This window comes from Beta vulgaris, chromosome 2 (genome assembly GCF_026745355.1).
Source record: "Beta vulgaris subsp. vulgaris cultivar EL10 chromosome 2, EL10.2, whole genome shotgun sequence".
NCBI lineage: Eukaryota > Viridiplantae > Streptophyta > Magnoliopsida > Caryophyllales > Amaranthaceae > Beta > Beta vulgaris.
In genome coordinates, this window is record NC_079203.1 from 939,946 (window position 1) to 954,826 (window position 14,881).

Below are 14,881 nucleotides of genomic sequence, written 5' to 3' on the forward strand. Positions count from 1 at the left end.
GACCGGGCGAAATTATTTTTTCACCAAAATTCAAGGAATGTTAGCCCGGTCAACCGGGCGACCAAATGGGAAAATTTGCTTACGCGCCCGACCGGGCGGGTTCGCCCGGTCGACCGGGCGGATTTGCTTTTTTGTCGTAAATTTCTGATCACCGTCGCCCGACCGGGCGGATTTCGCCCGGTCGACCGGGCGGACTCTCAGGACGCGATTTTTCGGGTTTTTTAGCCGGTTTTGTAATTAGTATAAATAGGTTTTTAGTATTTTCGTTAAACCTATCTCATTTTCTACGTTTTTAGGGCCAAACACTTCGTTTATTCTCTCTACTTTTGTTGAACTTTTACATTGGAAGATTATATAGATCGTCGATTTCCTTTTCCATCGTTCTTCAATCATTTGGTATTCTTCTCTACTTAGTTTAATTTCATGAATTCTTTTACTTTGATTATGTTTATCGTTTTCAATATCATCATGAGTGAGTAGTCTATTTCTAGGGTTTAGAGAGGGAAGCCATGTTTATACCTTTTTGATTGTGATTTGATGTTCTTCAATAATTGGATTGAATTAGAATAATTCCTATTGATTTGTTATACTTGTTTAATTCATGTAATTGCGCAATATCATGAGTTATGTTTAGCTAATAAGAATTAGAATCGAAAGATCATATTCATTAGAGGCTTATTACAATAGGTAGATTTGATTATGTTGAGCGACCGTACTGGCATATGTTAATCTAGGAGTTGTTAATGCCTGACCAAGGATTAACGAATTACTTCATTTATTTGAATCTCAATCCAAGTGTTGTTGAACTATATTATATTGATTAAACTGGTATAAGCATGGTGGACCGATCGATTGCCCTAGACTTTTAATTAATTGATAAATTTCCATTTTTCTGCGTTTTAGTTTATTTTAGTTTAGTTATTAATTAATCAATCATTTACTCTCTGCAAATAGTTAGATAATTGACACAAATCTGTAGAACTCCTCTCCCTGTGGATCGACCCGTATTTGCCAGTTTCTGCTAAACAAACACCGTGCACTTGCGGTATATTTTAAAACACATCAATGCATGTGGTTATTCTATGTTCAATCTAAAGACTATGCATGTGGATTGGAGTATATAAGTTATAAGCTATAAGTATTGTTTTCTTAAACAATATACTTATATTGTGAAATAACAATTAGGCTTAAAGCTTGCTCTTCTCATTAAGATTTGCACATATATATATATATATATATATATATATATATATATATATATATATATATATATATATATATATATATATATATATATATATATATATATATATATATAGGGGTAGGATCCGCTGAAAACAGCTCTTAGTCTGAAAACTGAAAACAGGGTAACTTTTAACCCCTTTAGGGTAACTTTTAAGCCCTTTAGGGTAACTTTTAATACTTTTAGGGTAACTTTTGTCAATTTTGGGGTAATTTTTGTCAATTTTGGGGTAACTTTATTATTAAGGGTAATTCTATATATTTCAAGCATAACTTTATTTATTATAAGAATAACTATTACCATTTTTAAGGTAACTTTTACCATATTTAGGATAACTTTTAGCAATTTTAAGGTAATTTTATATATGTTTCAAGGATAACTTTTAGCACTTTTAGAGTAACTTTATATGCTATAAGAGTAACTTCTTCCACATCTAAGGTAACTATAGATATTTCAAGGGTTAATTTTGGTGAAAAAACACTGACTTGAATACTTGATCTTCACAAATAACAAGCAACATCTCCGATGAACTCCTCCCCAGTACTCTCATGGTCGTCGAAGATCAACGACTTTCCGGCGAATTAACCGGCGATCATGAATCGCGCGAGGTAAACGCCTGAAAATTGCTCCTAATCGACTCACTGAGTTTGCCCGATTTAGCACTCGCTCACATTCTCTCTCACCTCTACGTCAAAGAAGCAGCGAAAACCATTGTTTTGTCCAAACGATTCAACTCAGTCTGGAACTCGGTCTCCACACTCAGCTTCTCCGATGAAAACTACCACAAATATGGCAACTCCTTCATCAAATTTGTCGACTCTGCGTTAGGGTTTCACAATGGCAAAAAAATCGAGAAATTCTCCATCAAATTTAGGTATGATGCAAATTATACGAATTTCGTTGATGAATGGATTAAATTCGCTGTTCAAAAGCAGGTGTTGAGTATAATTTGCCTGAATTTTTGTACGATGATGCGAATTTGGTGGAATTGGTTACTTGTTTATGTAGATTTTCCCCTGAAGCGATGCGAAAATGGCGTTTCAAGAGATTAAGAGAGAGAATCTGTTTGAGAATGAGGAGTAAGAGAAAAAAATCAGATGGCACGCGTATGGTTAAATCATGGCCGTCTAAAATATCATTTTATAAATCCAACGGCTCAAATTAACTGTTTTCAGTTTTCAGCTTAATTGTTGTTTTCACAAGATCCCATTCCTATATATATATATATATATATAATATATATATATATATATATATATATATATATATATATATATATATATATATGATACAAATAAACCTAATAATAAGGAAAGGAAATATACACTCCATATAACAATATAAAACTATACAAGATCTCTTAAAACCTTCCCTCAAGTTGAATCATGAAATGGCTCAAGAATGTCCAACTTGGATAACAAAAATTTAAACTGATACTTGCCGAGAGTTTTAATGAAAATATCTGCAAGTTGAGTAGAAGTAGGCACATAAATGTTGGAGTTAAGTACATAGGAGGGTACTCAACTTTGCTAAAAGTTCCAGTTAAGGTACTGAACTTTCAAAAGTTCCAGTTAAGGTACTGAAATTGGATGTCCGTTACTTTTGGGTGATTTTCTGTCAAATGCACCGTTTGGTACATTTTCCTAGGCGCGTGTGCAACACGAAACGCCACCTAATGATTACTTTTAAAGAGGCGGTTTATTTCGCGGGTATTTATCTCAACTCTCTGTATTCTTTGTCTTTATTTACTTTCCTTCTCTCACTGTTCATATTTACTTTCCTTCTTTCACTCTCCTTATTTAAATCACTGCAACTCTTTGTCCTCTTCATTTACGCCATTTATAATCATAGTATGTGGCCAACCCCAAAACCTCCAAAATTCCCAAGAATTACAGAGACTTCAGAAGAAGGTATATTCTTCTTCATTTACTCCTTTTTTTTGTACAGAACTTCATTTACTCCTTATTTTTTTTTACAGAACTTCATTTATTTCTTTTGTTTTCCTTTTTAGTACTTTTTGGTTACCTTTTTGGTTGTTGTGTGTAACTGGAGCAAAAAGGGTTTTTTTGGTTGTTTTCTTGTTTAAAAAGGCGATTTTTGGAACTAGTTTAAGTTTTTTTTTTGTTGGATTTGTTTGTTGCATGTTGATGACGCTTAGGGTTTGATGGTTAGTAAAATAATTTTTTTTTGTAATTGGGATTTGGGTTTTGCAGATTGTGTGAGTGTTAATTGTTAATTGTATAATTTATACAGATTAGGGTTAAGTGAAATTTAATTAATTTTTTATGTTTCTGTTAATGACTAGGTATGGAAGCTTTTACCATGCACACCCTTTGTGTTCACATCAAGATATCCTAGTGACCCACATTTTCTCTAGGGTAAGGTGGGAGGATCAGTACAAGCTTGAGCTGACTTGTAAGAAATGGAGGCTTTGGTGGAGACTCAGAAACTTATGGAGTAGTCTTATCTCTGGCTTAATGATCGTAGGCACGTTGAGAAGTGGATAATAGATGATATTATCTCCAACAATGGGAGGGACCTCCATGCTTGGATCAACAAGGACATGACTCATACTTTGATGGGTTTCCATGGTTGTTCAAAGAGGATTGAAGATGAAGGATGTTGGTGTTTTTTTTTTTTGGGTTGGGTTAGTTTGTTTTGCCTCTGTCATAGCGTGGAGGGGTAGAATGTGACAGCCACTGGCTTTATTTAGGGTGGTTGTCACTGCTATGACAGATTTGTTTTGTTGTTTATATGAATGCAAGCTCCAAAAAAACTTTAGTATGTTATGTAATTGGTTGGAGCTTGCCAATTTTTGTACTTGTTACTATATATATATATATATGAATGGTTTTTATGGATCCTACAATATCATTGGTGTTCTTCCATTCCTTGCACTTACTTTAGTATATAAATTTTTGTATGACAGATTTTATGGAAATAAAACCTTGCATAAGTGTGCACCATGGTGGAGAGTGGTTTGTACATGGTGACATTAGATACGAAGGTGGTCAAGTAAATGTGTTTGAAAACTTACCTGATAATGTTGATGCTTCATATGTAAAACAAATCATAGACAACTTGGGTTATAATAACATCATTAAGCTGCATTTTGTTGATCCTAGGAAAGACTTTAGTACTGGTATTAGATTCTTGGGCTATGCTAAGCAATTATTTGATCCATTTTTAGCACTACTTTTACAATACAACTTGTACATGTGTACACAGAACATGCAATAGTTAGGCCATTTGGGGTGGGTAATGGATGGAGTGGAGTTGGGTCAATTCATTGTGGTGAAGGGTCCTTAGGTGGTGAAGGGTCCTTTGTGCAATTGTTGTGTGATGGAGATGAGGCATTGGTCCCTCCTCAAAATACTGACCATACTAGACCCAACCCCATGTAGATATAGACTATGATACAGAAGGCACAGATGAGGATGATGATGAATTAGTTAGTGCCAGGACCAAAGTCAGTGATGAAAAGAAAAAACAACAGTCTTATGATGAAGAAATAGAGATGTTAAAAAGAGTATCTGCAACTAAGGGATTAGGAGAAAATCTGTTTGATGGTGACTTGAAAGGTGATACTGATCTTGACAGTCATAGTGAAGATGAAGATGAGGAGTATGGGTACTTAGAAGCTGCACCTTCAAAAAAAAAAAACACCAGTGCTTTACGCAAAGGGTAGATGGAGAGGGATGTTGGAAGTTGAGTGTAAGTTTTTTGTAGGACAACAGTTTGAGAATGCAAAGACTTTCAGAAAAGCATTAATTGACTACTCAATTGAGATTGGGAGAGAACTACCATATCTACTAGAATGACCCCAACAGGTAGGTGCTAGATGCTGAACAATGAACAAGGAAAAAGGATGTCCTTGGAGAATTTGGGCTTCAATTGGAGAAGTTATAAGAGAATACTTTATGGTGAAAACATTGGTGGCCCAAGCACACTTGTGGAAGAGCCCCTAAAAACAGAAACATGACAGCTACTTGGATTGCTCAAAATTACAAGAGCAAGTTCAAAATAAATCCTTATCTGAGGCTACAAGATATAATAGAGACAGTCTGGCTAGAGTGGGGGATTAGGGTCAGCAGAGTGTAGCTTACAGAGCTGGAGGAGGGGGCAAAGTTTGATTGTAGGGGAGTATATGGAGCAATATACCTTGCTGCCAAGGTATGCTGCAGAGATAAAAAAAAGTAACCCAGCTAATACAGTGATAATTAAGATGGATGGAAATATTTTTGAAAGAATGTACATTTGTTTTGAGGCACTGAAAAAGGGGTTCATAGCTGGATGTAGGCCTTTTATATCTCTTGATGGATGTTTCTTAAAAGGACCCTATGGTGGACAACTTTTAGTTGCTGTTGGGAGGGATGGGAACAACCAAATGTTCCCAATTGCATGGGCAGTAGTAGAGGTTGAATCAACTTCTAGTTGGACATGGTTTTTGACATTTTTAGGGGAGGATTTATTATCAAATGAAGGTGCTGGTTACACTTTCATGTCTGATCAGCAGAAAGGTTTATTGAAGGCTGTGTCAGATGTGTTTCCCCAAGCTGAGAGTAGGGTATGTGCAAGGCATGTTTATTGTAACTTCAGAGGGGTGTTTGGTGGTGGCTTAGAGTATAGGAAGCAGTTCTGGATCATGGCTAAGAGCACCACAGAAAATGAATTTTTCTTAACTTAGAGAGATGAGGATAATATCTAATGCAGCTGCTGATGATCTCTAAATAGGAACTACAAGAAATGGTGTAGAGCCTTCTACACTCCTCTATCTTGTTGTGATAGTGTGGATAACAACATGAGTGAGGTTTTCAATGCCTACATATTGAACTCAAGGCATAAACCTATAATTACTATGTTGGAAGACATCAGGGAGGGGATAATGGAGAGGCTACACAAGAAGAGGGATAAATAGGGAAGAAAGAGATGCTGTTGTGTCCAAGAATACAACAGCAAGTTGAGAAGCACAAGATTGGTGCTAGGGGATGGAATGCATTCTGGGATGGGGGGTTCTCTTATGGGGTGAGGGAAGGGGCAACACAAACAAAATATGTTGTGAATTTGGAAGCTAGAACTTGCAGCTGTAATGCATGGCAAATAAGTGGGATTCCATGCAAACATGCAGTGGTTGCAATTTGGAACAAAGTTGATCAACCAGAACATTATGTTAACCCATTCTTCACCAAATCAGTGTATTTGAAGGCATATGACTACTTGTTGGAGCCTATAAATGGAGCAGAAGAGTGGCCTAGTTCAGAAACTTTGGTAAATGCACCAAAACTCAAGAAAGTGCACAATAGGCGCCAAGTGAAGAGAAGGAAGGCAGCTGGAGAAGTTACAAGTTCAGGGAAATTGAAAAAAACAGGCTCAGTAATGACATGCAGCCTATGTGGTGTTCAAGGGCATAACAAGAGAGGTTGCAAGAATGTACCTACAGAGTCTGTGCGCATGGGTGCAAGTGAGTCAACTAGTAGCCGTGCACAGAATGTACCTACTGTACCCATGCACCATAGAGGTGTAGGTGTATACACCTACCCAAGTGGCTACCAAAGAGTTGCTACTCTCCAACCACAGCAGCCACCACACACACAGCCACAGCAGCCACCACAGCACACAGCCACCACACAGCACCTACTCAACCCCTCAATCACACAATCCCACAAAGAAGAGTAGCATGTTATTCAGATTATGAGGGTGAGCAGACCATATATTCATTCAGCCAAGAATACTCATTTAGCCAGTCACAACCAGGGGGTTCACAAGCTTCACAAACAATAACTAGCCAAGCCTTACAGGTATGTGATTTGATTGAATTAGCTAACATTTTCTTAACTTATAATCTGCACATGTATTCTGAATTATTTGTTTATATATATTCAGGACCTAGCAATGGCTAGAAGGATGCAAAGGAGAAAATAGTTGAAAGGTAACTTATATTTAATTAATAATATGCTACTACATGCTTGATATAGTAATTAGAGTCCTAAATAAACCCCTTACATAGTTATATATTGTACCATAAACAAACAAGAACAACAAGGAGTACACAAATCCAAGCCCTAACACACATAAATCCACCCTTCTTCATTTTCAGCATGATATATTTTGATTCAATCTTCCTTGCCTTCTCATTTGCTGTCTTCAAATTGTGCCTCAGCAACATCACTTCCCTTCTAAGCTCCTGCTTCTCCTCCATTAACCCCAAAATCACATTTTTTTGCCACTCTATAGGCTCTTCAACATCACACCATTTGAATAACTTGCACCCCCTTGTATCAGTCTCAGCATCGTAGTCAGGGCATGCTACAAACCTTCTACCAGGGTTGTCCCTTGTCCAGGCTCTGATTTTGGTTACAACAAACCCACAATGACATCTTTTGGGAATTGGGGGCATGGAACCACCATAGCTATTTCTTGACATTATGCTGCCTAGGTGAACAAAATACTATGAATTAAAATTCATATTGGTAAAAAAGGGCAAAAAATTAACATTAGGTTTAATTTTCATTAATGCAGTTGCTTTGTACCTGATTAATGGAAGGTGATGAAGTTGATTTTTTTTTGCTGCTGATGGAAGAACACCAATATCAGAAATTTTTCGTGTTGTGGAAGTTCTTATTTTTTGCTGCTCCTGATTTCTTGAGAGAGATGATTTTTTGAATGTTAATATATCTGTTAATATGGTTCAGTTTATAATATAATATGTTCATTTGTTACCGTTGAAGAATTTCGCTGGCTTTTTTGAATTAAAGGGTACTGAATTAACTGTCATTTTGTATTTTAGTGCCACGTCACCATGTATTTATTGCCATGTCACATTTTACTTTTAATTTAGGGTCTGTTAACGGCAACGCAAAGTTTAGTCCCTTAGACTAACGGCCGTCCAATTCCAGTACCTTAACTGGAACTTTTGAAAGTTCAGTATCTTAACTGGAACTTTCATCAAAGTTGAGTACCCTCCTATGTACTTAACTCTAAATGTTGAGTGACTTATTCAAAACTAGTTCCTATAGTTTAGCAACATGTGGTAGTTATTAATATTTAGGATGCTTTTGTTATATTAGTGGAGGTGTGCCGTGTGCACGACTTAATCATAGGAGCAGATTGTTTTAGTTAGTGGAATAGTTAATGGAGGTCAGTTAGTGGGTCAGTTAAAGTCTCCTACTTTCTAGTTTCAAGTGGTTAATGTTAGCTTATATATAGCGTCTTTGTTGTACTCGTAAAGTATGGAAAATTATTAATCAAAGACGTTTTAGTTGTGTTTGAATTGTTTCTTTATTTAAGTTTTATATGTGTTTTTATAATTCCAACATGGTATCAAGAGCTTCAGGTTAGATTCTAAGGAGGGAAACAAAAACAAAAAAAAAAAAAAGGGAGGAGAGGTTTTGTTTACACAAATGTTGAGAAAGTGTTAGTTTGTCATGGCCACTAATGGCATTCATTCAAATACACCCCAAATTCCAATATTTAAAGGTGAGAAGTATCATTTATGGAGTATCAAGATGCAAACTATGTTTCAATCCTAGGAGTTATGGGATCTTGTTGAGAGCGGGTATGAGGAACCGGAGGAGCCACCGGAGGTCCCCAATAAAAAGTTACGTGACAATCGCAAATTAAATGCGAAAGCTTTATTTATCATCCAATCTGCAGTGGATGATGATATATTTCCTCGAATTTCAACCGCTAAGATGGCAAAGGAAGCTTGGGAAATTTTGAAAATGGAGTATAGAGGTGATAGTAAGGTAATTTCTGTCAAGTTGCAAAACCTCCATGGTAATTTTGAATCACTTAAAATGAAAGAAAAAGAGTTTGTGCAAGATTATTTGTCTAAAGTGTCAAGTATAGTTAATCAAATGAGGTCGTTTGGTGAAATAAAATATTAGTGACTCAACAGTGGTGCGTAAAGTTTTAAGGAGTCTTACAAAAAATTACAATCATGTTGTTGCTGCAATTGAGGAGTCAAAAAATATGTCCTCTTATAGTTTTGATGAGTTAATGGGTTCCTTTTTAGCCCATGAAGATAGAATTTTAAGGCCGGACAATGAAAATGTCGGAAAAAGCCTTCCAAGTTAAGGGAGAAATGTCAAATGAATGGCATTATGAAGATGGTCGGGGTCGGGGTCAAGGTCGTGGTATGGGTAGTCGAGGTCGAGGTCGAGGTCGTGAAGAAAGTGGTGGTCGATTCGAAGGACAACGTCAATCTATGAGTAACATTCAATGCTATTATTGCAAGAGGTATGGTCATAAAGAAGATAGGTGTTGGGATAAACAAAGAGATGAGCAAGGTGGTGAACAAACCAATTTTGTTCAAAAGGTCGAAGAAGAACTTTTCTAAAGTCAAGTTAAGTGTGTGGTTACGAGTTCATGTTAAGAATAAAGTGTCAAGTTCATTGTCGTATTCAAGTTGTGATTGCGTGTTTGTGGTCGTGGTGGATTGTATCTTGGCAGCAAAGAGAATTCTTGGAGCAGCAGCAGTGAAGTGTGTCTATGGCAATCTGGATTGCATGTTCGAAGTCAATAATAAGCAACAGTAGTTGAGTATGTGAGATTTTTGAATAAGGGGGAGTGCTGAGTGACTTATTCAAAACTAGTTCCTATAGTTTAGCAACATGTGGTAGTTATATATTTAGGATGCTTTTGTTAGTGGAGGTGTGCCGTGTGCACGACTTAATTATAGGAGCAGATTGTTTTAGTTAGTGGAATAGTTAATGAAGGTCAGTTAGTGGGTCAGTTAAAGTCTCCTACTATCTAGTTTCAAGTGGTTAATGTTAGCTTATATATAGCGTCTTTAATTTGTTGTACTCGTAAAGTATGGAAAATTATTAATCAAAGATGTTTTAGTTGTGTTTGAATTGTTTCTTTATTTAAGTTTTATATTTGTTTTTATAATTCCAACAAAAGGCTCAATAATGAGCCTGTCAGTGATAGCATCCCGGACAAAGTGATAATCTACCTCAATATACTTATTGCACTCAATAAAACAGGATTCTTAGCAAGATGGAGAGCATGCAAAAACTGACTATCACTAAACAAAGGAATGTATTTGGGATGATGAACACCCAAACCCAAGAGAAGACCTTTTAACCACTTTAGCTCAGAAGTAATTGCAGCCATAGAGCGATACTTGACTTCGGTAGATGAGCGCGAAATAATATGTTGTTTCTTAGTCTTCCACGAAATGGGAGAGTGTCCTAAGAACACAATCCAACCAGACAAGGAACGTCGTGTGATAGGACACGCAGCCCAATCAGAATCACACCAATTTTTAAAGAGATAACTCACTGTCTGAACGCAATAAGATATCCTAATCTGGGGTACCTTTCAAATACGAACAACATGTAAAGAAACCTCCCAATGAGCTTGTTGAGGCTCCTGCATAAATCGAGATAAGATGTGAACAACATAGAGGTGATCATTTTGGCCCGACCTGTTTTTGGGCCGGGTTTTGGGCAGAATTTTTCTGCCCGGCCCGTTTTGGCCCGCAAAAGCCCGCTAATTTAGGCCTGAAATAGCGGGCTTTGGACACAAAAATTCGGCCCGCAATTTAGGCCCGGCCCGACCAACGGGCAAATTCTTTTGGCCGCAGCCCGGCCCGAACCTGGCCCATGATCACCTCTAGAACAACATAGAGGTGATCATTCCGGCCCGTTTTTGGGCTGGGTTTTGGGCAGAATTTTTCGGCCCGCCCTATTTTTTTTGGTTTGGGCGGGCTTTGGCCGGGCAAGCTAAAAACGACTTTTTAGTCTATTTTTTGGCCCGCAAAAACCCGCTAATTTAGGCCCGAAATAGCGGGATTTGGACACAAAAATTCGGACCGCAATTTAGGCCCGACCCGGCCCGACCAACGGGCAATTTTTTTTTGGCCGCGGCCCGGCCCACGATCACCTCTACAACAACATAAGCTAAGTCAGGCCGAGTGACGTCAAATATATGAGGCGACCTACAAGCTAAGGCGTCGATTCACCTATCGATTACTTCTAATACCTCAAAACCTTGCCTCCTCCCTCGACTGTTGCAAGATTCTGAAAGTATCTCGTCAAAATGTGTCCCCGCGGCCCACAATCTTGCCTAGCATTGCAGGGATAATGGTTTTCCCTTTCCTGTTCATTAAATTTGTTTTAGTTTGTTTTTATTTCTGTACGTTTTTCATGTTGTCAAAAAAAAAATTATTATGGATGAGTTACATGAGTATATATGACGAATAAATACACAACTGTGCCTTTCTCAACCTTCCCTGTCTGTCTCTAACAGGTCATCCTTCGAGTTTTGACCCGTATCCAGCTTGACTCTTCAATTAAACATTGAAACGTAGGTTGGTACTATTGTTTTTTCCTTGACGAGTATTGCGTTGGTAAAAAAATATTCCAACATTGAGGACAAACAACAGCAGAAAAACACGGACCAAGAACAACAGCATCTGAGCAAACATGTCTTATAAGAGGTTACGATAAATATTAGACAAATCACAACTTTAATTCTTCAAATAGTCGGCGCAAATTACCAGAAGCAGGATATTGTTTTTCTATAACAAGTGCAACTTAATTAAAATAAGATCCGAAACAAAAAATAGAAGCAAGTGAAAATATCGCAGCACTCTTAGGACTGAATGAGTCTCCTAGATAAAGGAAACAAACTTTCTGCATATCTGTAATAGGTAGCCCAGTTACCTATACCAAAATACTTGAACTCAGCTGTTGAGGGATTATACAGGTACTCTTCACGGTCCAGTTCGACGTGATGGGTGTTGTGACTGTTGTCTGTACCTTCATACACATAAACGAGCAGAAGATCACCATCCACTCGTGTTGTAAGAACATCTAGGCGAAAGTTGGCAGGAGTTGGTCCCACAGTGAACAAATGCTGCCATGATAGTGGGATCCCACAATCATCAAATCCAGTCACAACCCAAACATCAACGTTTTTACATATTGCAGCCTTTCCCTGGACCTCATGGCTCATGAACAATGCAATACTTTCCTTGTAGAGTGCAATCATGATTTCGAAGTCGTAGCGAACCCGAGACTTGGCATCCTCGGGAATATCAGATTCCTTGAAAATCTCAGAACTAAAATTAAAGGACACAAGTCTGCCGCTTCCATATTCTGGCACAGTAGACCAATAAAACACACCATTTAAGTACGCATCAGTAACGGGTAGTGTTATTCTACCAATTGGCGGTGCTCCGAGCGGCTTCCAAGCACTGCTTCTCAGTGAGTACACTTCATAGTAAGTAACAGGCTCGGGGTTAAATATTTCATATGCTCCCAATATTTTGAAATCACTAGATAGCACATCAAACCCAAATCCCACAACTTCAAAACAATTTCTAACATTTGGATATGCGAGAGACTTGAATTCTCTAGTGGCAGGATTCCACAAGCCAAAACAATCCCGTTTCCTGTCTCGGTCGTTGTCCTTCAAAGTAAGCAAAATGACACCATTGACACACCCATTGCAACTAGCAAAATACTGTTCATCATAATCATGACCACAGGAGAGCATGTCATTACTATCGCGTGCTATATCCTCATCCAAATCCAAAGTAGAGACATCTCCTTGGTGTATAGAGAGAAGGTGGAATGATACTACACGACCCAACTTCTGACCCACTTGATTGACAAAGTGGCATGTTGCATCGACTTTGCAAATGGAAGTTTGAACTTGGTAGTGCTTCCTGATGAAGCTAGGGCTATCAATGAGGGCACACCAATCTTTACACACACATCTCCCGCGCAACAAGTCTCGGACTGGAAGCCTTGATAGTATGTGCTGTAACAGATCATCCGGAAGGATCAGTTTTCTTCCATGGGCTACAATTTGCAACAGTTAATAGAGCAGGGTGCCCTTAAACCTGGGTTTTGCAATTTCTCCCCGTCTCAATTATGACCCAAAATGTTGTTTCTTCACAAAACAAGGAGCACCATAGAAACAAGAGCCCATTAATCATCAATGGAGAGTATGTATTAATATTACTAATGTAGTGATGAGAAATTAACAACTCAAATAAAACAATATCCCAGCAAATAACCCCACCCAGGGTGCAATGAGAGCTAAGGTTCAAGTGTAATATATAGTCGGACTCTTCATGAATGTGGCCTCGAGTTGCTACGTATGCAATAATCGAACTCTATATATACCTCAAGTTGCTATGTCAAATCCTCAACACCACAAAATTTCACAATAAGATTATGGAAAGTCTGATAAAAAAGCAAAGCTTAACACATAACACCACAAAATAATTAATTTATTTATCATAATGCACTGATAAATTTCGAGTGGCTCCAAAAATTTGCATAGAAAAATCCAAAAGTACGCGTTAAAAATCAATGCACAATGCACAAATGATCGTCAAAATATATATTGGCATAAGCAACCAAGTCCAAGGAATATCATGGCTACAATCACAAACGCTAAACGAATAATATCTTTGATTTGATCAATAAATGAGATCATTAACGAATTTTAATATGAAATTATATGGCATGAGAATTGATAACTATAATGCAAATTCCAAAATCAAATATTTCTAAGTCGTATCTTGAAATTATGATATTTGAGTCGAAAATTTGCACTCTTAACAGAGAAATCAGAAGCTTTGATCATAAGAAAGTAAAGGGTTATAACTAATTTAAAGGAACAACAAAAGCACAAGAAAACTAATGAAAAGGAACAACAAAAGCACAAGAAAATTAATAAAAAAAAAAAAAAAGAACAACAAAAGCACTAGAAAATTAATTAAAGGGAACAACAAAAGCACAAGACTTTACTTAATAAAATTAAGATTTGAGAAAGAAAATCAAACCTCGTATGCTCATGGAAGAGGTCTCAGTTGAAGTGTTACAGAAGGAAGGTGAAGGGAGAAGATGAATGAGAGGAGAGTGAAAGATTGCTAAGGAGGATGAATGTTTTTCTTCCTTTTTATAAAAGGAAAATGATTTTTTACCTATTTAGGAGATTACCCGTTGAAAGAAAACTTGATTTATTACCAACTAAAACAAAAAAAAAAATGAGAGAAAAAGGAAAATTTATTTTCAAGAAAAATATTTTACATCTTACCAAACAAAGTCGTAATAGGACAGTGCTTCTTTTTTTTTGTGAGGTGGTGTTAGGAGGAGAAAGCAACAATAATCAAGGTGATGTATGAATAACGCATATCATAACGACATTTTTCTAATCTTTTTAAAAAAAAATAGAAAGCAATTATTCTAAACACTCTATTTATTTATTTTGGACAATTTTGGTAAAATACCTATAATTTTTACAAAAATGATAATTGACTCCATGTACAATAAAAAATTTAAAAATTGTGGAGTATAGGGGATTTGATCACAAAACCTCAAGTACATATAGTAAGTCTTAACCATCAAACTAAGTTATATTTAGTGTTATTATCATAAAGTATTCTATTAATAAATAAAATATTTTCTTACCCTGGGCATAACCCGGGCCTAATAACTAGTTTTAACATAAAATTCGATAAATACATAGCCTATATTCTTCTAATAAGCGAAACTTACTTGCTCATTTCCTCTCATTCCTCTATTTTTCTTTGAATCTCAAACAATTTCAAAAAAAGTAACCCAACATTAGTCGCTACATTGAGTACATGATATGAAAACTGGATGGATGAAAACT

At 36.9% G+C, this 14,881-nt stretch overlaps 2 protein-coding genes and 1 long non-coding RNA gene across 3 annotated transcripts; 2 read left to right on the forward strand and 1 right to left on the reverse strand.

Moving 5' to 3' along the window:
- Positions 1-6,172: 6,172 nt before the first annotated feature.
- On the forward strand, positions 6,173-6,767 carry LOC130590637 (uncharacterized). Its single transcript, XM_057393125.1, has 2 exons — positions 6,173-6,704; positions 6,760-6,767. Exons 1-2 carry the CDS (start codon positions 6,173-6,175, stop codon positions 6,765-6,767), a joined length of 540 nt encoding a protein of 179 aa, XP_057249108.1.
- A 118-nt stretch (positions 6,768-6,885) lies between these two features.
- Positions 6,886-7,892, forward strand: LOC109134487 (uncharacterized). The gene is made up of 3 exons (XR_008968405.1): positions 6,886-7,041; positions 7,127-7,172; positions 7,763-7,892. It is a non-coding gene; the product is annotated as an uncharacterized LOC109134487 (long non-coding RNA).
- A 3,772-nt stretch (positions 7,893-11,664) lies between these two features.
- Positions 11,665-14,203, reverse strand: LOC104884834 (F-box/WD-40 repeat-containing protein 1). Its single transcript, XM_048638055.2, has 2 exons — positions 14,049-14,203; positions 11,665-13,147 (listed from the first exon to the last, which is right to left on the reverse strand). The coding sequence occupies exon 2, from the start codon at positions 12,746-12,748 to the stop codon at positions 11,843-11,845; it is 906 nt and encodes a 301-aa protein (XP_048494012.2). The 5' UTR covers positions 12,749-13,147; positions 14,049-14,203; the 3' UTR covers positions 11,665-11,842.
- Positions 14,204-14,881: the final 678 nt, after the last annotated feature.